The sequence below is a fragment of the Abramis brama genome (genome assembly GCF_963993115.1).
Source record: "Abramis brama genome assembly, chromosome: 7".
Classification (NCBI taxonomy): Eukaryota; Metazoa; Chordata; class Actinopteri; order Cypriniformes; family Leuciscidae; genus Abramis; species Abramis brama.
The window spans coordinates 39,941,036-39,965,483 of record NC_139969.1 but is presented as its reverse complement, the minus strand read 5'-3'; the positions used below and the strand labels follow the sequence as shown (position 1 = coordinate 39,965,483).

General features: G+C 37.6%; 2 protein-coding genes across 2 annotated transcripts in view; both read left to right on the top strand.

Annotated features, from left to right (window-relative positions):
• Positions 1 to 24,448, top strand: part of LOC311087282 (NACHT, LRR and PYD domains-containing protein 12-like) — a gene marked incomplete at its 3' end in the record, with an annotated part of 349,673 nt that overhangs the window by 128,774 nt on the left and 196,451 nt on the right. The window lies entirely within an intron of this gene.
• LOC311087026 (uncharacterized protein) overlaps positions 11,187 to 24,448 on the top strand; it is a gene marked incomplete at its 3' end in the record, with an annotated part of 30,350 nt that continues 17,088 nt past the window's right edge. Inside the window, exons 1-10 of the mRNA XM_084120280.1 lie at positions 11,187 to 11,307; positions 12,006 to 12,789; positions 14,045 to 14,189; positions 14,703 to 14,737; positions 19,638 to 19,787; positions 19,859 to 19,884; positions 20,043 to 20,083; positions 20,632 to 20,676; positions 22,632 to 22,764; positions 22,967 to 23,126. Coding sequence (XP_083976406.1) covers positions 11,299 to 11,307; positions 12,006 to 12,789; positions 14,045 to 14,189; positions 14,703 to 14,737; positions 19,638 to 19,787; positions 19,859 to 19,884; positions 20,043 to 20,083; positions 20,632 to 20,676; positions 22,632 to 22,764; positions 22,967 to 23,126 — 1,528 coding nt within the window. The 5' untranslated portion in view covers positions 11,187 to 11,298. The remainder of the gene's footprint in view (positions 11,308 to 12,005; positions 12,790 to 14,044; positions 14,190 to 14,702; positions 14,738 to 19,637; positions 19,788 to 19,858; positions 19,885 to 20,042; positions 20,084 to 20,631; positions 20,677 to 22,631; positions 22,765 to 22,966; positions 23,127 to 24,448) is intronic.

The window sequence follows — 24,448 nt, the reverse complement described above, 5'->3', positions numbered from 1 at the left end:
TTTTGTTCTTCCTCCTCCTTGTACCCTATTCTTACAGTACTGTACCCTGCATCTCACAAACCTGTCCTTTGTCTCTGTGATACAGTAATTCTTTGTTGATATGAACCTGCGAGCAGTCAAAATCTACTGAGCAGTCAGTGCTGTTAACAAATGGAAAGCACATTGTTCAGGGCCGTACAGTTTGTTCATTGTACAGTATACAGCCTACACTGCACTGTACTACAGCATACAATACTAAAATGGGCATACAGCATACAAACATCAAAGGAGTAAACGTGATCAGTGTGCTTCTTCTTGCCTTTGGGCATCATTTGAAACAGGTTAAATCAGTTTTGAGAGGTTGTGTTCAATCAATGACATGTGTTCTCTATTTGTATTTGATTGTTGCCTCTTGTGTTTACCAGTATGGATGACGTGTGCATTACAGTGCAGGATGTGTTTTGAGAATGAGAATGTGTTTAGAGTTTTGCTGAAAAGTCTAAGAGATCTGCAAATTGTGTTTTACCATGTGAAATGGTTTAAGGTATTGACAACAGACTGCACAGTTAGCTAAATGAGCTCAGGCAACTGAGAACTTTGTTCAGCCAATGGGTTTTTAGTGTTTTAGCAATTGTTAAAAACTGTAATGGTTCAATTGCTCACTCATAAAGACAGTGACGTGTCGCCCCCTTCTGGCTTAATGATGCAAGTTGCACAAACACAGACAAGTGGAGTAATACAGTGAACAGTCCCAGTGCTGATACTGGTGAAATATTCGAACACATTCGACGTATACAAATATATATTTATACAAAAATACTATTATGGAAATATATTTAATATGTGCTTGTGCTGTTAAATTGAGCTTATAGCTTCCGCTGTAATAGCGAAGAACATATATCTGTGTTAAATATGAATCCATTGTAATAATGTTAATCTCACCCTGGGCACAGTGTGCAATACCTGCTCTTCCTCTCTCATCTCCATCACATTCTCTCTTTCTTCTTCTCTCAGTCTCCTTATCTTCACCTCTATATCTTCCCTTCCCAAAGCTGAGCTTTGATTGATAGTCTTTGCAAACTGATTATTTCTGTTGGTTGTTTTAAACTTCTATCGTAAAACAGCTGTTTAGTTGGTGCAGTTCACATTGCAACGGCCGTGTTGCGTCATCTCCCGTCTTACCGAACATTTTGCCTGCAGTCCCCAAACAAACCACATGAGGGCATCACTACAACATGAGATTAACAACCGCTGCTGAATTCAGGAGGAATTCACAATAAAAACGGAAAAATACTAACTCTGTTACACATGCTCATGATAACTTTCATTAACTCTACAATAAGTAAATCCACTTCTCCAGCTAATTACTCCTCGACAGCGATGCCATAGAAATATACAGAGCGACCGCAAAAACAGAAGTTCAAAGACAATATTCTAAAGATGCTGTGCGCTTGTTTCTTTGGCGCATAAAGTCTATACACGTCGAAAAATGACCAAGGTCTGGACCTCAATGATGTGTATGGCCCTGCATGAGGGCTAAATACACACACACACACTATTAAGCACGCAATAAACACCTGAACACAATGAACCACATTTGTCCCAGTGAGCAAACCAAAGGTGACATTGACACGAAAGAACCTTAAAGTGTCATGAAACCCCTGTTTTAGCTGGTCGTTCACATCTCAGAGCTGGAAAAGTCTGAGGAAATGTGTGTGTAAAGCTGTGGAAAAGTGGGAGTGTAGAGGGCGGGAAAAGGGGAGACAACAACCAATAAAACACAGACCTGCAACACACTCATTATACAGACACATCAATATTAAAATATTACTGCAGAGGGGAAAAAGTAAATGGATCTGAAGACACCTTGAAAAATATAACCCTATATAACACACTCACAAGAACGAGGGAGAATTGCGGAAGAATGTTTAAGGCGAGACACTACAGGTGAATAGGGTACATTTTTTAAATAATAGATATCACCATGAAACTTCCTCAGTTGATAACTTACACAAGTATATAAAAAAAATTATTACAAGTTTTAGGAATTTGTATGTTTAATTATGCAAATTAATTAGGCATTATCTCATTACATATGCACGATTTTGCATATATTTTCGGTAGATAGATCTGAACATATGATAATGCCAGGTGCAAAATTTTCGTCATATTTTTTTATTATTAAAATGTCACATAAATCAGGCCAGGAATGATTTATTAACAAATCCCTCTGAAAATATCTTCAGAATACCGCTAAGTGTATAGCTGGAGAGTTTGGTGTACACAGGCGCTACACAGGCTGAGATGTTTCTACTGGAGAATGACAAAAAAGTCATTTTGAGAAAACGGCAGTTAAAGAGTTAAATAGCTCTGAATGAGATTTCGTCGTTAGCTTTAAATCCTCCTTTGGACATTCACGATTGGTTACTGATAGAAAGGAAATGCCCATATTTGGGTTACATAGCGTTGTGGAGGAGACTCGGAGCTTTACAGCGATACCGGTCATGACAGACTTCAGTGAACACACGGATCTCGGCGTGTCGCGTTGTAATGCTGACTTCCTGGTAAATTCGGGATAAAATTACTGCCGCAAGTAAAAAAATAAATAAATAAATAAACATCTTAATGTATATTTTCAACATTTTCTTTATAGCAGCTTGAAAGAACACATATTGAAGGAGTAAACTAGCCCAACATCTCAAAACTGACCACTGCATGAAGAATCTGCGTTTTTGCCTGCCGTGTCTCGCCTTAAAAGATCTAATAATATTTTCATTACATTTATGAGCACTTTAGTCTCTGAGTCTGAACAAACGACACGCGTCAGTTTAACAGAAATAATAAAGAAATAATACTTTTCAGCCCGGAAGAACCAAATTGCTCAGAAAAACACAAAAATAACAATAAATAACAAAAATAGAGTGCTTTTATTATTTTCAGTGATGTGCAGCCTGTACATATCTGTTCAAAAAATGTGGAAAAAAAAATGTATCTCAAAAAATGTGTTAAGGGGGTTTCATGACCCTTAAAAAATTATATGAAATGAATGTGTAAACTAACGTACATAGATCAAGACAACCTTTGTCTTGTTACAATGTTGGTAGTATATTTAAATGAACAATGTGTAGTCTTTCTCTGTGTTCCCTGAACCTGGATATCCCTGTTTATTTGTCAGCAAAATCTGCTGGATGAAGCTAAACACGTTAGTTGATCATCATAAATCTGAGTCATTTTCTTTTCTCTTTCTGTCTTCAGTCTGAGTGGATGCAGTATTACAGAGGAACAGAGTCTCATCCTGACTTCAGCTCTGAAATCAAACCCGTCACACCTGAGAGAGCTGGACCTGAGCTGGAATAAACTAGGAGACTCTGGAGTGAAAAACCTCGGTGATCTACTGATGAACCCACAATTCAAGCTGGAGAAACTACAGTTAGTATCATTATACTGTACAGCAATTACAGTGTGACTGAAGTTTATTTATTTGAAGACAGCAGGGCTTATGTTTCATTGTTTATAGACCATTTCAAGGACGTAAACAATAACATTCCGTTGGAATGCTACTGCGCATGTCTGGCCCTGAAGCATTTCCGGTGGCGGCGTTTTTAAATCTCAGGTCTGTGAAAACAAGCGCGTAACTTTTACGTCTAGCGAAAAGGCAACAGTTAAAGTATTTCCAAAAACTGAAAATAAACGATGATTGGAATTACCGGACCCTTTAAATAAGACTTTGATGCGTATACTTTTTACACAGAACAACGTTTGCCTGAGTAGTCCGATTGGGTGTTGCGGCTGCTTGCGTGTAGCCTACACGAGAGATGCGATAAAAGCCTAACTTATCGCAGTCTGGATACTTACAATTAATTTCTTAGCAGAAAGGTTGGGAACATTCGTTCATAAAATGTTGATGACATCTGTCTTGTGTTTGGTGAAGATGAAGCAAGTCAAACAGCGTAAAAAACGTACTTATCATGGTTTGTCCGGGGAGGTTACGAGTGGGCATTTCACTTGCATTTGTTGGCATATCTACGCAAATATTCATATTTGTACAGCGCTATTCAAAATACATATCGTTTCAGAGCAGCTTTACAGAACATGCATGTATATTACAACGATAAATGTACGCTAGTAAACGGACTTCAGTAAAAATCGCTTTTAGTTATGCCAGTATTTCCAAATACTGTTTCCAAATGTGTGTGCTTAGTTGGGTGAAGTGTGTTGCTGTGGAACGGTGTGCGAGAGGGTTTAAATGTCCTATCTGAGCCCCTCATGTTGTCACAAATAAATAGAAGGTGAAAGCAATATAATGCTGGCTGTCTTTTTTTTCTAATGCATAAACCTGTATTAGTCATTTAAGAGAAATGTATACGTGAAGATTAATAATTGTAAAATTAAGAATAAAACATACAGAATACACTTTTTAGGTCCTTGAAGGGAAAATGTTATTTTATGGTTAGTATAGTCACATACAGATTTGCTAGCTGTGTGTGTATTTATGTAATCAACATTTGAAGTGGATCAAAAAAGTTAATCAAAGTTGTCCTAAGACAAGAACGGGTATTGTTCAAAATTAATGTTAACTTTGATGAAAGGTTTTTATCCACTTCAAATGATGACTACTGTATATATTTAAAAATACATAAAAGAAACATCCTCTCACTTTTAACAGCTTTTATTTCCAGCAAATTTCTTAATGTGTAAATAAATACTTGTATGAACATAATCTGCTTCAACAACTGAGACAACAACATAAAACACATTTCACAGACTTTTTTTGACAAACAGAAATGGAGTTATGAGTCCCTGAAAAAAGGGGGTCAATTTCAATCCTCAAGGTCTCGAACACATCTGGGGGTTCATATGTGTGCAGAATTATTGATTTTGCACGTTGATTTTCTGATCATATATTTTTTTTTCCAGACACATTTTTACCAATTCCAAACCACACTAATCTTAACTACAATTCATTTTGTATTTAATAATTTATAAGTGATATAGAATTGTTCATCAAGGCTGGAAATTAAAAAAAACTTATATTCAGATGTGCATAATTATTAGGCACGTTTTCGTTTACAGTTAAAATAAGCCAAAAAAGAGAGGTAAAGAATACTAAAAAAAAAACCCACACTTAAGAATCACAAGCTGAAGTGTAGTAAAATACATGAAGAATTAATCTTCCAGAATTTGGCATTAAGTTTTAGGAGTTCATTTTTAAAAATTAACTCCAAAAACTTACCGATGAAGATGAATTCTTCAAACAGTGGAACAAGAGGATGTGATGCTGATCCTTCAAGAGTCAGTCCCAATCTGTCTGTCCATAAAGCCTATAAAAACAGTCTTCATGTATTTTACTACACTTCAGCTTGTGAACCCAAGTCTCTGAGACCCTGACACCTTGCTCTTCTGGAGACTCCAGGTAAGTTGCAGTTCTGGAAAATGGTGGCGCTGGAGACTAAAGGGTTCCTGACGGTTTCACACTTAATTATTTTGCAGTTAACATGTGTATTTTCTTCTCCACCTGATTTTGTCTGACCCTGCTGACCCAATGAGGATTTCACTGTCCAATGGTCATGCTCCTTCTCATGGGCATTTAATAATTTGTGACTTTTCAGTCTGAGTTAAATCTCTTTTTTGGCTTATTTTATCTGTAAAAGAAAACGTGCCTAATAATTATGCACATCTGAATATAAGGCGTTTTCATTTCCAGTCTTCATGTACAATTATATATCCCTTAAATATATTAAATACAAAATGAATAGTAGTTATTAAGCTTAATGTGGTTTTGAATTGGTAAAAATGTGTCTGAAAAACAAAATATGATCAGAAAATCAAGGTGCCTAATAATTCTGCACACACTGTATGGTCACATGTGGTTTGGCTGTTGTTCCTGTCTCCCTGTAGTAGTCTTGGACGTCTTAAATTACAAATGATGGCTTTCCTATTGAAGACAAAAGCAGAAAAACAATTATTAACTTAATCTGGTTAATGCACAATATTTAAGAACTAATGCTACTATTGTGTACTATAGTAAATGTTGGAATTAACATTAGCCAAGCTTAAGTGATGAAAAAAGTTTACCGTTACCTTTTGTAAACTACTGCAGCACACCATTCAGGTGGTAACTGTTATACAGTATACATTCTGTAATGTGTCTAGACAGACAGCTAGCCAACTAGACAGCTAGCCAACAAATGTTAACTCCTACTTAATTACAGCCCACAGAACATTTAGGGGAAAAGACGGAAATAAAAGCTTGGCCTATTTTCACTAAATTACACGCGTCAAAATGCTAGGTTTATATGTAAACAATAACGAACAGAGCTATCTTAAATTATGCTGCAGCATACATAAACAGTTAACGTAAAGAAATACAAATAATCCAATGGGGGTGGGGGGAGTATTTTACTTACCAGAATCGAAATGTGTGCTGTATATTGCTAGTTGCGTATTCAGCCTTCTCGCTTCACTGATGCAATCCAGGCGCGTTTTTCAGGAATTTAAACATTTTAATTTCCAAAAAAAAGTTTGTTTCGGGCCAGAAGGAGGACCCAACTAACGAGCAACAAGGACCTAATTTTAATTTAGATATTCTAAATAGCAGGATTAAATAAATTATCGCAATCCCACTGTACATCAAGCGCATCCCGCCATTGTTTTGAATGCGCTCGACAACTAACCGGAAAAGTCCTAGGGCCAAATACGTCACTTCCTTAAACAGACGAAAGGCCGTTGAAATGGTCTATAGCAGTGCACTCTCTGGGTTTTCCCTATTGCTCACATTTTTATGTGTTTTTTATCTAGAAAGTAATTGTTTAATTTCCAGAATTTGATACAATGCACTGATTGTGTACATGCAGAAATCTGCCTTTTCAACAGAGAATAAAGAAGAGAGACGTCAAATAAATAGTTAAAAATGAAAGAGAAGAAACAGTGTCTTCCAGCGCACAGAACTAGTGTGACTGGGTTTCAGAACAGACTATTGGAAACTAAATGCTGCTGTAGCTCTTCAATAAGATCATCATCATAGATGTGAACTATTGTTATTTCTCTGTCTTCAGTCTGTATGATTGCAGTATTACAGAGAAACAGAGTCTCATCCTGACTTCAGCTCTGAAATCAAACCCGTCACACCTGAGAGTGCTGAACCTGGGCTGGAATAAACTAGGAAACACAGGAGTGAAGCACTTATGTGCCGTACTGAAGGATCCACACTGTAAACTGGAGAGATTGAGGTCAGTCACATTCACAGACAAGAATCAAAATGCTTAAAATCACTTCAACAGTTTAAACTGAAACACTTTATACTCAATATCTGACAGTGAGTCCGAGTTCACATTATATTTGTGTAAAATTCTTCACATTCATGATTTGTTTGTAAGATAATCTCTCTTCCTCTGTTTGTGTCTTTCTAGTCTATATCGCTGTGGCATTACAGATGTTTCTTCTTTAACTCAGTCTTTGACTGACTCAAAAGCACTGCAGTTTTTAAAAGAGCTTGATCTGAGAGTCAATATGATAGGAGACTCAAAGCAGCGGCTCAGAGACGTGATACGAGACTCAGACTGTGTCCTGAGGTGAGGAAACATCACTGAGATATTAAAGAGATCTTCATTTACCTCTGATATGTGAACAAACCTTTCAAACATTCGTGAAAGGAAATTATCATTAAGCTTTATTGCAACAAAGGGTTTGTGTGAGAACAAAATGTGAAGTTATTGAAATGTTTAACACAAAGGAGGAAAGAGAACAAAAGCTCACTGTCACAGCTTTATACATCAACACCTGCTTTATTAACTGTGTCAGTAGAAGTGAATCATTTCAGTGTGAAAACAGACTTGGTCAGATTGTAGGAAAATGCTGCACTCCTGCTAAAATCAGTGCAGCTCCAGCTTCAGCTCACAGCGTCCAGCTCACATGAGAAATGTCTCTGTCTCTAGTGTGTTTTACTGTGACAAGCAACACGTCACACTACTTTACACTTACTTTACTCTCAGTTATTTACTAAGAGCCTACAAACATGTTTAAACTAGAGGACAAATGGCTTTAACTAAAGGTTTGTGTTTGAACTCAAAATAACATTTGTATTTGCTCCCTGTGGTTTATTCCATACGCCGTACACTCATTAGTTTCTCCTTTACAGAGACTCAATAGGAGTCGCACCGACACACACAGACAAACATATGAACACGATTCAGGTTTTAAATCTATTATATTATATAACACAAATATCTATGCAAGATCATGTAAAGTCGGTAATTAATCTGATTACAGGAGTTCAGTTTAACTTAAAAAAAAAACAGTAATTGAAATATAATAATTTGCACTTTGTTCCACTGAACACTGATAGTTTTCTCTTCTGTTCCACTTTACAGAGATGAAAATCAATCATCAAACTCTGATGGATGCGTTATATCATAGTGTGAAATGATCATGAGAGGAGCAGAAACCATCCGGTGATCCACAGAAGAGTCTCACTACTGTCTATGAGGAGAAATAAATGTGTAAATGTGTTTCATACAGGTGGAAGAGACTCAGACTTCACAGTTAAATAAAGCAGCGTGTGTGTTAGCATGCGTATTAGAAACATGTGATATTGAATGATTCATGTTGGTTTATTATTCAGCCAAATGATGGTTTAGTTGTAATTAAAGGAGGAACAGAGGAAGAAGCTCAGATGAGTGTCAGCAGAAATCTTCAGTATCAGGCCTGCAAATATAATAATGTTTGGATTGAACTCATCCATAATTATTAAAATATTTCTAATCATGAACGTGATTGTCAAGTATAGCACATAAATGTTTCAAAAGATATAAAGTTTAACTTGTAACTTTTAAACATTTACATTATCTCTGTAACATTTTATACACCGAATATCTTTATTGTTATTGTTTTATTGTATATGAAGTTAGTTATGTGTGTGTGTGTGTGTGTGTGTCTGTTGCTGATGCACAGATCTACAGTATATTGTCTTTGTTCTGTGGATGAAGTCTCTTCTCCTCTACAGACCGACTAAACATGTTTACCAGTGAACAGCATTTGTGTGTGTTTCACTCGCTCCTCAGATAGCAGACGGATGTGGGCCACTTCAGGCACTGATGCGGCACTGCAGGCCTTCTTATGGCCCGGATGACTAATCTGAATAATTTAATTTAATAATTTAATCTTAAAGGGGTCATATAATGCCATTTTTGTACAAGCTAATATGTTTCTTTAGGGTCTAAATTAAAAGTTTGTAATATACTTTAATTAAAAATTCTCATTAGTATTGTAAGAAAACACTCATTTTACCTGGTCAAAAACAGCTCTGTTTTCAGCACGCCGTTTCAGTGCATGTGTCTTTAAATGATAATGAGCTTTGCTCACCCCGCCCCTCTGTTCTGTGCGTACACCGTTTCTAACACAATAACACAAAAACCATAACGCGTTGTTCATTATAAACGTGGGATTATGAATTATAATGAGAACGTCGTACATAGAAAACATGCTGTAATGTACCCTGAGTGTAAACAGCCGCATTCATTGTGAAGCCTGCAGCAAGGTTTGCAAATTTGCAAAGATTAATATAAATATTAATATAAAGGTTAATAAAACATTAGCACTCACTTCTTCTGGAGGTTCAGCAGGAACACGTTGGTGATTTTTCTCGTTTGTAAAGCTGTCTGGTGTGAACTAATTTGTGCAAACATGAAAGCATGGACGATCGTGGGGAATCCCCGCGTCAATCCTTTGGGCATATCCCTTAAAAAACAAAACTCAGCTACTGCATCTTTAACGGTTCGGATTTAGGAACATCCAAATGACTGCTGTGTTCCTTATTACACCGAAGAACTCAACACCACAATCGCAGACGCCATTCTGCTCCAGTGAGGGTATCAACAGTGACGCGTGAACTATGATGACAGACAGCTCGCTCACGAGCGAGGGTCTGTGTTGAAGCTGCTGTCAATCACCCATCGTGGGAGGGGCGTCGATTTAGTGACGTCACAAAATCGAACGGCTTGATTTCAGAGAGGGTCAAACATATAAGGAGATAAAAAAAAAACACTGGATGGATTTTTATCATTTTATGATGGTTGTGTACAGGCACTGCCAACACACATTTCAGTACAATCAGCTTGTAAAAGTGCATGTACCATTATATGACCCCTTTAAAACTTAACTGGGCCAGTTTTGGCAAAGTTGAGGGACAGTAATCACTGTGAATCTGAATGTGAACCTAAAGTGGCCCACACATGACACAGCAAATATGACCCGATTACATTGCAAAATAAATTGGACAACATTTGGCAAATGAATGACACAGTCAGCACTGGCTAATCAGGGTGTAAGCCTTATGGCACAGTAAGCAGTGTGTGTGTGTGTGTGTGTGTGTGTGTGTACTGTGCAGCACACACACAGACAGTTAACTTATGTTGTACATGTTGGTGGAGTGTCTGATTGAGAATGTTTTTTTATGGTCTTGGAACGAAACTGAATAAACTTTTGAGTTGCTGTGTGTAAAAATCTTTGCTGTGGTTTCAAGCAGGACATATTCTTGGGTCAACATCTGTTTTTCATCTTGTAACACAATTCCTGTCCAGAAACCCAAACCCTACACATAACTTATCCTTAAAGAGGGAAATGACAGGTAAATAACCAGCACCAAACCCTGGTTGTAAGCATAAACTCAACATAAACTGTAAACTTGTCACTCAAATATGATTTGTTGATTGGAATGCAGGATTAATAAAGATGTTTATCCAGAAACATATTTGTTGAAATCACATTCACCTGTAAGGCAGTGTCATCTTATAAACTCCTTGACTCTGATATTCAAAGAAAAAAGAATACATTTTTAATTTGTCTTACATTTTGATAACTATTTTAATAAAATAGTTAATATTATAAAAACACTTGACATTTAATCGTATTAGATGGTTTCTTAATTGCATACATCTTCAATAAACGTTTGCAATTGGTTTGACAAGGGTTTTTATGCATGTTTGTTCTGCATGTACACAGTTCTGACCAGCAGGGGTCTCCAGGGTGTGGCGTTTCCAGCGCTGCCAATCAAAGTTTCTCCTCGAGCGTCGCCAAGTAAATGTAGGATTCTCTCATTTGCCCGCTACTCCCTCGCCTTAGTTTCAGCCAATCAGGTGTTCGACCCACACGCAACCTAATTAATATTCATAAGCCAATCCTTCAACAGCAGAGTAGTCGGCGGTTTAATCAATCAATAAGACCAAAGCTCTGATGCCTAAACGTGTTTTGCGATTATTTTGAAGATATCATGTAATGCTTATAGTTTAATACGCTCTTGCCCAAGAAGGAGACTGAACGACGATGGAACAGGTAAAAACATTGTTTGGGATAGATAACAAACAAAGTAAAAACGCCAAACAGATCCTATTTTGTCAAATGGATAGATGGGTTTAAATGGGTCAAAAAGTACACTTAGTTTAATCACAAATACCTGTATTTTGTTTATATGGAGTTGATGTTTTATACTGAAATACCTAATTCAATCAATCCCTTATGAAATTAAACGTGGGTTGAATTAGTAAAAGTGTATTAATGGTTAAACTATGGTTAGAGTAGCGAAACCATGATTAATTTGTGGTTACCATGAATTAATTATACCATGTTTTTTTTGTTTTGTTTTTTTTTGTTGGAAAAGCATGATTAGTTTTTGGTTTTATTTGTAGTAAAACCATGGTTAATTTGTGGTTACTGTGGTTTAACTTTACTAACCATGTTTTTTTTATTATTATTTGTAGTAAAACCATGATTAGTTTGTGGTTATCAAGGTTTAACTATATACTAACCATGTTTTTGGGGGGGTTAATTTGTGGTTACCATGGTTTAACTCCGTGTCCATGTTGTTTTATTTGTAGTAAAACCATGGTTAATTTTCATAAGGGATGTGTTTGCCTACTTATTTTACACTGTCTTTTGAAATGTTTTGATATGTGTGTGCTTAAATGTATACTTAGGCTTATGACAATTAACCGATTAAATCTGTTACCGTTTGCGTTTCATGTGGACTATAGGAAGCCTGCAGCAGTTTCAGATCCATAAGGGCCAAGTTTCAGCAAGAGCTCCAGGTGAGCAACAGACCTGTGCTTCCCGAGAGACCCAAACGCCCCCCAACAGCTGGCGTGGGCCGCTCTGGTCCGATAACCATGAGCTTGAGTTCAGCTGTGGAAACCAAGACCCCTAGTCTACCCCGGAACATTTTCAGAGAAGACCTGAAAACATTCTCAGGAAGACGGCCTGTATCTTTCCCAAGCTTTCCCAACACAGCATCTGAAGTCAGCAGTTCTGGTGAGGATGGGCACAACAGGCAGTCGCTCAAACTTCGGCATTTGCCCCTCGTGTTGCCGCTTTCAAACGAGCCAAAGCATGATTCTTCAGCTCCTTGTTCAAAGGGAATCACATCACCTCTCAAATGCACCAGGAAGCAATTCCCTACACCTTTCAGCTTGACCAAAGTTTCAGCGTGTGGCAAAGAAACTGGTAAAAATGGTCTTAAAAGTACTGTTAGTGTTGAGACCGGAGAGTCAAACCCGCGTGCGAGTCTCGAGCGTTCTGCTACTCCTTCCCCGAGCGAGTCCCTGACGGATTCGTCCTCTGGCACGGGGAGTGTTAGCCACTTCTTTGACCAGCATGTGTTGAGCACGCTCGAGAAAGCCAAGAGGAAGCTCTCCCACAAGAGCCTGCTGGTGTGCGGCCGACCCAAGGGCTTCTACATCAGTAAACCCACAGAGAGTCCTCCATCTCCTGCTGATCGTCCAGTGACTTCATCTCCACTGAAGATCAGCCGAGCGCCACACAGTGAGTCGCAGAACTCTCCATCATTTTACATGGATGCATACGGTACCGGTCAAAACAATACTGTTTCCAAATGGCTTATGCTCAACAAGCCTGTGTTTATTTGATCAAGAATATAGAAAAAACTGTAATATTGTGAAATATTATTACAATTTAAAATAATGGTTTTCTATTTTAATATACAAAAGTCCCCCTGTGGTGAAAATCCAGCTTTTAATGTTGTTTATGTGTCTATGTGGTGTTTTTAATCTGCTTTAAGACAAACCATATGTAAATTCATAAGTCGACAGCATTGCTGAGTATTTTCTCCTTAAAACTGCAGTGAACCAAAGACAGTCTCAAAAACACGCTTTGAAATCGCTGGTGTTTCTGACGTCACAAACTACCTTGTAACCAATCAGATCAACGTGTGATCGTCAACCAGTGGATCTCTGAGCTGAGTGAGTGGAGGCGGGGCTCATTTGCATATTCATAGAACTGCATATACTAAATGAGGCAAGGGTGTCGAGTTACATTCAAGATATTTTAATGCATGAAGACTTTCTTTTTTTAAAGATAAGTTTAAATATGTAATTTTGGTGATCAAAGGTGAGTTTTAAGGGATAAAATTAACTTTAAAATGTAATTTATTCCTGTGATCAAAGCTGAATTTTCAGCATCATTACACTTTCATTTTTTTCTTTCTTTTTTTTGAAAGAAATTAATACTTTTATTCAGCAAGGATGTTAAATTGATAAAAAGTAAAGATTTATAGAAAACATTTATATTTAATAAATGCTGTTCTTTTTAACTTTTTATTCATCAATGAATCCTGAAAAAAGTATCACAGTTATAAAAGAAATATTAAGCAGCACAACAGTTTCCAACATTGATGATAAATCATATTATAATGATTTCTGAAGGATCATGTGACACTGAAGACTGGAGTAATGATGCTGAAAATTCAGCTTTGATCACAGGAATACATTATATTTAAAGTATATTAAAATACAAAAACATTATTTGAAATTGTAATAATAGTACTTTTTTTCTGTATTTTTGATCAAATAAACTCAGGCTTGATGAGCATAAGACACTCCTTTCAAAAGCATGAATAATAGTAATGTTTCCAAACCTTTGACCTGTACTGTGTGTGAATTCAGCAGTTTCAGCTTGCATGATCAGAGCTGTAGAGTTAGGACTACACTGGTGCTGTGGAGCCTGTCCTGTTAGTTCTTCAGTGCATCTGTGATTGTGAAATGCCTGTCCTGTGCCGTAGCCGCTGTCATGGAGCTCAGTGCAGTCCTGCAGACCGAAAGACTACGCAAACCTCTTCCTGATCCCGCGTCCCTCGGGCCGGCGCCCCTAAAGCCCCCGAGACCCCCACGTGTGGACCTCCACAGATACAGGACTAGACTGCAAAAGTCTGTTGTGATCTTGCTCTGACAGTCAGTGATGTTTCTGTGACATAATGGCTATATTCTCTTGGCATAAAAATAGGGTATTCCTCCTGGAAATACATATTTATAATGATTTCTACCATTTCTACTTCAATCACTGTTTTCTCACATTTTCCTTGAACCTTGGTGTCCCCATTTCTGGTCAATGCCCTTACCCCCTCTTTCCAAAGGTCCAAGTTTGTGTCCCTGGATCGCATTCTATCCAGTACACTTACTTTCACTAGTGGTTCGGAGTCTTCTGGTATAAGCCCTCCACTGTTTAATAGCCTGTCCCATAAGAAAACCTTTCTTGTGTTGACTTGGCTATGCTGTTGTATGTATCTGGCTATTGGCTATGTATCTGTTCCTGAGACTTCAAATCCTAGAAAATCCACCCTTTCTTTTTCCTAATTCATTTTTTTTCATGTTTAAAAGAAAACCAGCGTCCGCCAGTCTTTTGATGGTTTTTGGTTAATATTTTCATGTGTTCTTCCACAGTCTCAGTGGCTATCAGCACATCATCGGTGTACGCTGTGATTGGCAATCCTTCTAATATTTCTAATATTATTGCCTGGCACACATTTGAGGAATTACAGTAATTAATCTGTCTGGAAACGTATCGTTTTCCCTCAAATGTAAAAGCCGTACGCGGTCTACTTTCCTTGGCTAAAGGTATGGACCAAAATCCGTTAGCCAAGTAAATTTTAGATAATATTTTACCTTCGTTTAATCCATTTGTAGCATCTTTTGCATTAATTAGCTATCTATTATCCGGTTCTGTTACTTTAGAGAATTGGAGAATTTGTTGGACAATTTTTCCCTATACTTATTACCCCTTTTGCGGGATAGTTCGCTTATAGTCTCTTTTATTTCTTTATAAGCGGTTTTATTTAATGGATATTGTCATTGTGGAGCTGGGATTCCTCCCAATATTGTATACTCATATTTATCTGATATTTTTCCACAATCATTTTTACTATTGGCCGAATTGTCTTTATATATTTTTCTAGTAATTTTCTTAACTCGTATCTTTGACTACTCTATCTATCGGTTCTGCTTTGGTTTCGTTTATTAATGTGGGCTTGTTTCTGCTCTTTGGTCAGTTTTGCCCATTTGTCAGGTTCTATATATGTAGTTCCTCTTTCACCCTCATTTCTATTATTTGATTTATCTTTAGGTTTCTGATAGGCAGTTTTTTGTTTGACTCTATCCCACTCTACTGGTTTATCTTTGTTTTGACCTGAGCTTTCTCTGGTCCTATTTCTTATCACTGTTGCCCTGTCATATCGGGCTGCAAATATAGACATTTTGGACCAGTCTGTTTCTGCTCCCCAGCCTGCTATCTCATGACATCCAGGTATTTCTATGGCTAGCTTTTTTAGTTTGGCTAACATTTTTCCCGCTGTCCACCCTTGTCTGGCTTTCCCTGAAAGGTATAGCCAAAGGCCTGCGGTTTTTACAAATTCTATGTCTTTCCTGAACTCAGCTTCCTCATCTTCACCTATCACCAGGGAGTAGTATGCATTAAGGGCTTCCAGGCGTATGGATAATCCTGTATGATATGTTATCATGTGCTCTACCAGGCTAGTTGAGGTACCTAGGGTTTTCTCCAGGTCAGCTCAGCTTTTGCCTTAAGCATATTGTCATCTTTTGCCCTTGGGAATTTCATATTCTGCAGGAACTGGATGGCAGTGATACTGTCTCCTTTAGCCTGTCTAGCTGGATCTCGCCTAGGTTTAGAGACTATAACTTCTGTGTCAGATTCTGGTTGCGTCCTTCTCCTATTCTGCCTGGATACCGCAGCTAGGATGGACAAATCTATTTGTGGTTTAACTGACAAGGGCTTTTTAGGGCACCTGCTCTCTTCCTCTTTATCAGAGTCTGAGCTGGAGGGAGAATCAGAAGGTTCACCTCCACTTTCTACTTCTTGTCTATACTCTTCCCTTGCTAGGTCTACCTCACTGAAAGGGGAAGTTGACGCTTCCTTTTTTCTTTCAGGTGAAGCAGCTTTCTGCGGTTTTCTTGAAACTTTACCCTTAGGGCGGGGAGCCTTGCTACGAGTGGCCTCCCGTAGTTTCCACACTTCCGCCATCGTCGGTTCATATTTATCATATTTAGTATTGTCATCTAATAAAATATAACACAGGGCATTCTGCATACAATCTAGCTGTTCTGCTAACATGTAATATTTTTCTTTTGTGCTGCTTCCCGGCATGTCCAGGATCTCATCAGCAGTAAGTCCACAAGCGAGCTGCATTATTTTCTGCCCTGGTCCCCTTAGTGCTGCTACTTGTGAGTTTAGCGGGTTAAACACATGACCAGGGTGGGTTAGAAATGTTCCCCCTCCCAGGGTGTTGTTTTCCCTCTTATGCGAGCTGCTTCGACGTTCATTGGACTGACTTCTGGATTTTTTATTATTAACCCTACTCCTGCGAGGTGTTTCCTCATCTTCAGGATCCTCTGAACCTGAACTACGATTATGGTCTGTATTTACCTGCACTCTGGGTTTATTACCGTTTAACTTTCTCCCTGTTGAAGTTTGGTACGGTTTAAACCCTGTCTCTCTCATTTCCCATGATTCTCCCTCTCTAGTTAGGGGACTGAACCCAGCTATGAGATTTCTTTGTTTGGGAATAGCTACTCCACATCCCTCGCCAGGGTCTCCACAGTCACGCCCTGTTGCTTCCCGATCCGTCTGATCTGATGGTGCGGGTGATCCAGCCGTGACTAGAGCGTCTGGGCATGGAATACCATTTCTAGTTACCACTATATTAGCTCCTCTAACGAGGATTTCTACTGTAACCTTATCCTCTGATCTTTTTGCGACAACCTCCCTGACCAGACGTCCTAGTCCATCCGAGTTGGATGTATAGATAGTACGATCAACGGTTAGGAATTCTCTCCCTTCTGCTCTCCCTGCTTCGTTTTGTAGCCCATTTAGTTGATCTTGTGGGAGTAGAGTGATATTAGTTATTTTATCCATGACTGTGCATCTGCTCCTATGAGAATACTTAAAATAGTCTTAAAATAGTTGCTTGAGGGTTTGTTTCGGTACTCTCTGGTCCTACAGCGCTGTCCTCGAGACTTACCTCTGGCGTGCTTAACCATAAATCAACCCCTATTTAGGTAGTCTTTTGCTGTCAGGTTTACTGTGATGGATTCACGATTAATACCGTTCCCAATTATCTTAAAACCATACTCAGTTTATCGAGATAATCACGCGGTAACTAAAGAGCCTATCCTTTAGTCGTGTCCTCAAGAAGTTAGATGATCAGCCTATACAAGTTAATATTCTATTATAAAAATAATAGATTGATTACCTGTATTATAAGTTTATCTTTTGTGGTACTACTTAAACCTTTTTTGCACTATAACACTGTAACTATAACCTTGCTACATGCTGCCTCTTTGACTAGGCTATATGATCAAATCAGAACACTTGGTAATTATTCTTGTATCAAAAGTAATGCTCACCCCTCGTGCGTCTCCTCCAGGAAGGATTTCCTGATCCAGGCAGAAGAAAACTGTACTCCAATGATCCAAGGTCCAGTCAGATGATTATAGTAAATGTTTAACAAACTTTACTAAAATAATCAAATGAAAAGAATACTTGTTACAGATTATAAATGAGTACTAACTGACAGATGTAAAAATAGCTAAAGCTAGTCGGCTTCTTGCGTCTAGTAAAGCTGGCGTACTAGATTGTTGGTAGCAAGGAAGAGCAATAAATCTTCCTTTGTTTGCTGCTTATATAGTCTTGAATTGGGCTGAATACAGGTCCTGCCTTAAAATTGTTTTCCACTCACACTTTTACAGCATAAAAGTTTCAGTATTACTACTATCAGTGATCCTGGCCTTCATTCTTAAAAATACATCATTAAACAAGTATTTAATATATACTTTCTTTGTGTTATTTCTACATTTATTTGGAGATTATTGCATAATAAAATATATTAAAGTATACAACCTTAAATGTTCTTAATTGCAATCAATCAGAAAAAACGTGATTAATCTAGTTATTTTTTTTAAATGTTAAAATTCAGCTTTGATCACAGGAATAAATTAAATTTTAAATAGTCAAATAGAAAAGTTATTTAAATTGTAGTGTAATTTCTCAATATTACTGTTTTTACTGTATTTTTGATCAAATAAATGCAGGCTTGGTGAGCGGAAGAAACTTCTTTCAAAAACAGAAAAAAACCTTCATATTAGCCTAACTATAGGAGGTTTGTGCAAAGGCACAATATGTAACTTTTTGCTTTAAAAATAGCAAAAATCACTATATCTATGTTATATATATTTTTTTAATTGTGTACTTACATTATCCCGACTGTTTCCAACAACTTTCAAACCAGGAGAAATTTTAATTTAATTCGAGAAACGTCCCGTTTCTTTATTTCCGTTTTATCGCAGTCAATGGCGTCATATCCGCGTTCTCCCTGGTTTCCGCTTGTACTGCCATGGTAACCAGAGCTATGAACCAGAGCCCTCTGATAGTAACCAAGGTGACAGACGTGGACAATGTAGTTCGCAATGTCTATTTTCACGCTGTTGTTGTTTCATTCAAACATTACGGACCATGGCAAGCAGACTTTGGATAAAAATGAACTAAAACGAGAGTCAATATCAGCGCGGTGTTTTCGAGATGCCTAGAGCTCCCATAGACAGTATATAAACGAGAGCTCCACGTCCGAGACTTCGACCGCTCCTACATGTACTTTATTAAACAGGTGAGCACATTTACATAAAACTAATCAATGTTATATAGTTCAACAATGATAAAATGTCAGAATATGATCTGTATGTTATTCTAATGTTGATCTAGTTTACTGCTAGTCTCATACAGACAGACTAACACATACATTTCAACACATTTAAATGCAGTTTAGTGTGCTAGTGTAATGTTAGACCAAGTGAAACAGCGCTGCGTTACCTCACAAGTTTAATTTGTCTAATAAACTGACCTGTGAGTTGTAATCCTGCACTTGCGTGTAGTTCGGTAGAATGAAATGTCCATATTCCTTTTATATCCGTGAAATTGTATCAATTTCATGCATAACCCTTTTACCTTTTTTTTATAGCATTTTAGGGTTTTTCTATGTGTACTGAAGCATTCCTCGCATTCATTTCATTCCTAAGGGAGTCAAGGTGACCCGAGAGGGAAGGATTTGTTACTTTTTTTAAATTACAACCACAGAACTCCTCGAATATATCTTTTTTTTTTTTTTCTTCTTCTTTTTTTTTGTGCGTGTATTCGTGGTTCAGGTGTGACAAAAGTCCTGGGGTCTTGGACTCCTCTGATGAACACTCAATAAATAAATTAATAATAATAATAATAATAATAATAATAATAATAATAAAAAATTATTCCGGGTCAGAATGGGAAGGATGAGAGTTAAGGTTTAAACTTGTATCTTTAATATTGCCGAACAGACTTCATCTCATCTATATGTTCTTTTCCCCTCAGTTTTCCTAAGGAAAGGCATTTGCATGGGACATTTGACAATGTTTATGAGGATGTGGAGACTGTTCCCAAATTTTCTTTTGCTCAAAACTCGTTCAAGAGTAAAGGAGCTCCTAAAAGTGAGTATTATGTTAGCAGTGCAGCTCTAGTCAATGAGTGGAGGATAATGACTGATGCGTTTCTCCTTCAGATCCGTACGCTGATAACGGCCATGTGGTGAGGGATTCACTCTTATAATTGCCATTTATTAAAGAATTGTTCATTTACATGAAATATTATGTTTGATATATCATGATGGCATGTGTCTTTGCCAGCTTGAGCAATGCTAATAATGATGTGTATTATTTCTGTTGATCTCTTGATTTGTTTGACAGAAAGAAGAGATTTGGAAGAATATATGGCATGTCTCTCAGTGGTTTGTCAGCACTTATTTCACTCTGCTGCTGTCAGGAAACTGATGATAAATGTGGTTTTCAAATGCTGCACAGTTTAAGAAAAGAGCACACTGCAAAAAATGCTTTTCTTACTTAGTATTTTTGTCTTGTTTCCAGTCCAATTATACTTAAAAATATACCAGTCCAAATTCACTATTCATTTAGTAAGTGCGCCCCATCTAGGTACTTTTACTAGATGAGTGAAATGCCAAAAGACATTGTCTTGTTTTCTAGAGAGTTGTTGCTTAAAAAAAAAAAAAAGCAAAATGATCTGCCAATGGGGTCAGAAAAATAATGTTAATTCAGACAGAAACAAGATAATTTTTCTTACTTGTTTTAAGCAAAAACTCACTTGATTTTGATTTATTTCCCCAGAAAATAAGGTATAATATCTTATGGCATTTTACTACTTTAGTAAATGCCTCTTGATTTAAGAATGTTTTAAATATTTGGACTGGAAATGAGACAAAAGCATTTTTTGCAGTGCAAACTTTTTGTCTTTTGTTGTTTTTCCCCTCGCGATGTGAAGGTCTAATACAGCTGAAGATCACAATGGCCACAGTCATCACGAAAGGTATTATGAGTTTTGTTTTGTGACTGAAGATACATGTACTCTACTGTAATCTGTGAAAACTAAATCTCATTACTATAATGTGGGTAAAAAATGTCCTTTAAAGAATCTAATGATAAACTCAAACACATCCCATGTCCTCAGCAGATTCTTTGAGGGAGGACAAGATTTTGAAGAATTGGAGGTTTAAATTTGAGAACAACGCGTTGATGTAAATTATGAGAGAAAACGTTCTTAATGGGTTCAAGTAAAAACTAGTATTCATTTTCTCCACAGATAAATATTTTTTCACCTTATAAACCTTTATATTCAGCCCTGCTGTGAGCTACGAGATGTTAATCGATGGCATTTGCTTCTGTTGAGGCCGTCAGCTCACGTTATTTCAGCTTATTTTTAAGATTAACAGCAGAATTCCTGGTGAAAACTACATTACCCATGATGCTGTGCAGAAAATTACACCAATCAGAGTCTCGAAACAAGCAAAACGCACCAAAATATCCGGCCAATCCCATGAAGCATTTTGAGTCAGTCTATTAAGTATGTATATACTATATGATGTGTGAATATTTCTTTCACAATATGTGAAAGTAGTTTTATATTAATTTATTATTAATTCAGTTATGCTGTCTGCAATGCTTCATGGGATGGTAGTTCTTTCTCACTAAAGCCATTAAGTTCTCAGTCTCGTACTTTTGTCTTTTTGTCCAATTTTCAAAATGTTTTTTATGTTGTGATTCTCGAAGCTGGTTGGTTTGGTTCGTGGCTTATAATGCTTTAGCGAAGACTTTTTAAAAATCCCTATGGGAGAAATACATGGAGAAAATACTTCCATAACCAACGCCGCTAAAAAAGCGGGCACTAATGCACACACTAGCTATGTTTCCATCCACACGTTTTTATCCGAATTAAGTGATATTGAATGAAAAATGCCTTATGGAAACAGTAAAATTCGATTGAATTTCATGAATATCGACTCAAATGAAATGCGTTCGGTCTCATCGGATTTTATCTTGATCGATATACGGCTTATGCGATAAACGCTGATGGAAACGCTATTTGTATAAATTCATTTTGTCTAGAAAAACTTTGTTCGCAAATGTTTGCTTGAATGTGTGATTCAGTGCGAAAATTAATGGAAACCCCTTAAAATGTCTCAAATCAATTCGATTATACCAATCTGATCGTAAAACAGCATGTGACGTCATTATGCACAGGTTTTTATTCGCTTTAAAGCCGTTGGATGGAAACACACTTTCACCAGCTTTATTCACATGAGTTTTTTTACCGAACTTCAGATAATTCGATTGACAAGTGGATGGAAACTTCGCTATAGTCATGAAAATAGCTCTTCTGGACAGGCTATAGTACGGTCACATGCCCTTTTGGCCCAGTCATGCCATTAGATCCATTGGTCTTGTACATCAGATTTAGTTTTCTGTGACACACTTTTCATTGTTTCAAATTCTGTTGATTTGTCACAGATATTATCTAGAAGTTTTGCTGAATTTGCAAAAACGACTCATTACAGTCTTGAAAGTTTCAGTAAGAATGTGTTTAATATGTATACAGTCAGCAATGTTTTGCCTTGTTTTCCATCATTTTCCAGCAAAAGTGTGTTTATGAATTGAAGTTATTGGAGTAAAAAAAAAAATCTTAATAAATCAGGCTTTTGTGTTGAGGCCAGTGAAAATGTTGTCTGAGCAAGGAAAATATATATAATTATTACTTTAAAATAACTGGATTAATTTCAATTATATTAAATATGATTATAATTTTATGTCTTATGATTTCTTATTATTGGGAGTTTTTTCACTTGGACATGAGATGTACACTTATATACGTAACTTGTAACACATGTAAATGTTTCATTGCCAATCTGGTGATTTACCAACTGAGACTCTGAGCGAAGCTTGTTCCTCATAGACGCTGACCTGCTAAAACATGTGTGACTCTTCCAGAAAGAAGCAGCTGAGCCCTGAACACCAGGAGGATAAAGAGCTGAAGAAGAAAGAGAAGCAGCGTCTGGAGAAGGAGAAGAAAGAGCAGAAAGAGAAGGACAAAAAGAGGAACATGTTGCACAAGAAGTTTAAAGTGAATTCAGACGCATAAATTAAAGCCACACTTAATGTAGCGCAGATATAGATTCAAACGCACTGGTGTTCACTGTAAAGATGGATAGCTCAAGCACACTTTTCTAGATGCCGTTTGCTCTGATCTTTAATGGTGACATACATTAGTGTAACTCCTCCAGGCGTCCTGCAGGTCCTGATATATTTCCCATGTTTCCCCATAGATCACCGGACTGGAAGAGCCCATGTATCGGGCCCGAGTGCTGGCGGCCAGCAAACTCCGCAAATACGACCTGCCCGTCAAAAGTGGGGATCTCATCAGCATCATCCGAACGGTCAACTGCCCCAAGGGCAAATGGCTGGCCAGAGACCCCAACCACAAATGTGAGACGTTCTTACAGATCTTCTAGTCATGGCTTATACTGTAGCAGTAACTAATCCTTAAAGGGGTCCTATAATGCCCTTTTCACACGATGAAAAATAAGTCCAAGTCACTTTTTGAGGGTGAGTGAAAACGTGTCCTTTTAAATGCAAATGAGCTGCTGCTCCCGGCACAGAAGGTGGAGCTTCAAGAGCTTTGTGTGTGTGTGTGTGTGTGTGTGTGTTCACAGCTCCGATTACCTCACACAGACACACACTGAAAATTTCAAACACTTTTAGCCTTTTATGTTTAAACCGCAGTCGGACAAAGATGGAGAGGCTCAAGAAGGACATTTCTGAATGGTTAGTTGCTGATGTGGAGTTAACCACCTTCTAGACATTGATTAGCAGATTCTGTCATGATAATCTATAAATCGCGTTCCCGGGGGCGGGGATTGTGTAAGCAATAAGGTAGGAGAGGCTAGTGCTGTATGGTGAATAAGTCACGGCTGAAGGGTGTTGTTTGGCACAATGAAGTCAGCCGTGACTTATTGACGATACAGCACTTGCTTCGAGTGCCTTATTGCTTTTATAAAATGGTTGCCACACAATACAAATATTAAAGCCGAAAAATATGTATCTATGCAACTTTCATGAAGTAAAATCACTTATGCTGGGTACACACCAAAAGATTTTTTACATCTTATAAGATTTTCAAAATGTGATAGACCACAAACATGAGGACAAAAAATCCTAGATTTAAGCGTTTTGCTCCTATAGTGTGTGGTGTGCCAAGACGTGACAAAGACAGCTCACCACACACTAACAGATTTTCAACCAGAGTCTCGACTGAGAACACAGGAAATCTCGCAGAATCTCGCGAGACTTCAGAATAAGCATGGCGGATGATATGCAGGAAGAAATTGCGATGATAGTGTTTGGAATGATTTTCACAGAAAATTCACGTGAAAAAAAACATTGTACCCACCATTATATATAACCTTTTATACAGAAATATATTCATTCTTTATTGTCTTTATTTATTCTTTATTGGATGGATTTATTGTCTCTTTAGAAAAAGTTATTTAATCCCTCTATAGAACCCTTAACACTCAGCTTCCTGCAAGTGTGTGTGTGACCGTGTCTTCCATCATCTCGCTTTCTGATTGGATATCGTTTCGTTTCACGTGCTAATCTTCAGAGCGTGCGTCGGACACATCAGGATTTCTGATCGTAAATATTCAACATGTTTCGCGATCGGGGCGGCTCCGACGTTCTTCCGAGCAGGTTCGGACACTCTTAACACACCTCACACCAAGAGGAAATCTGATAAGATAATCTGTTGA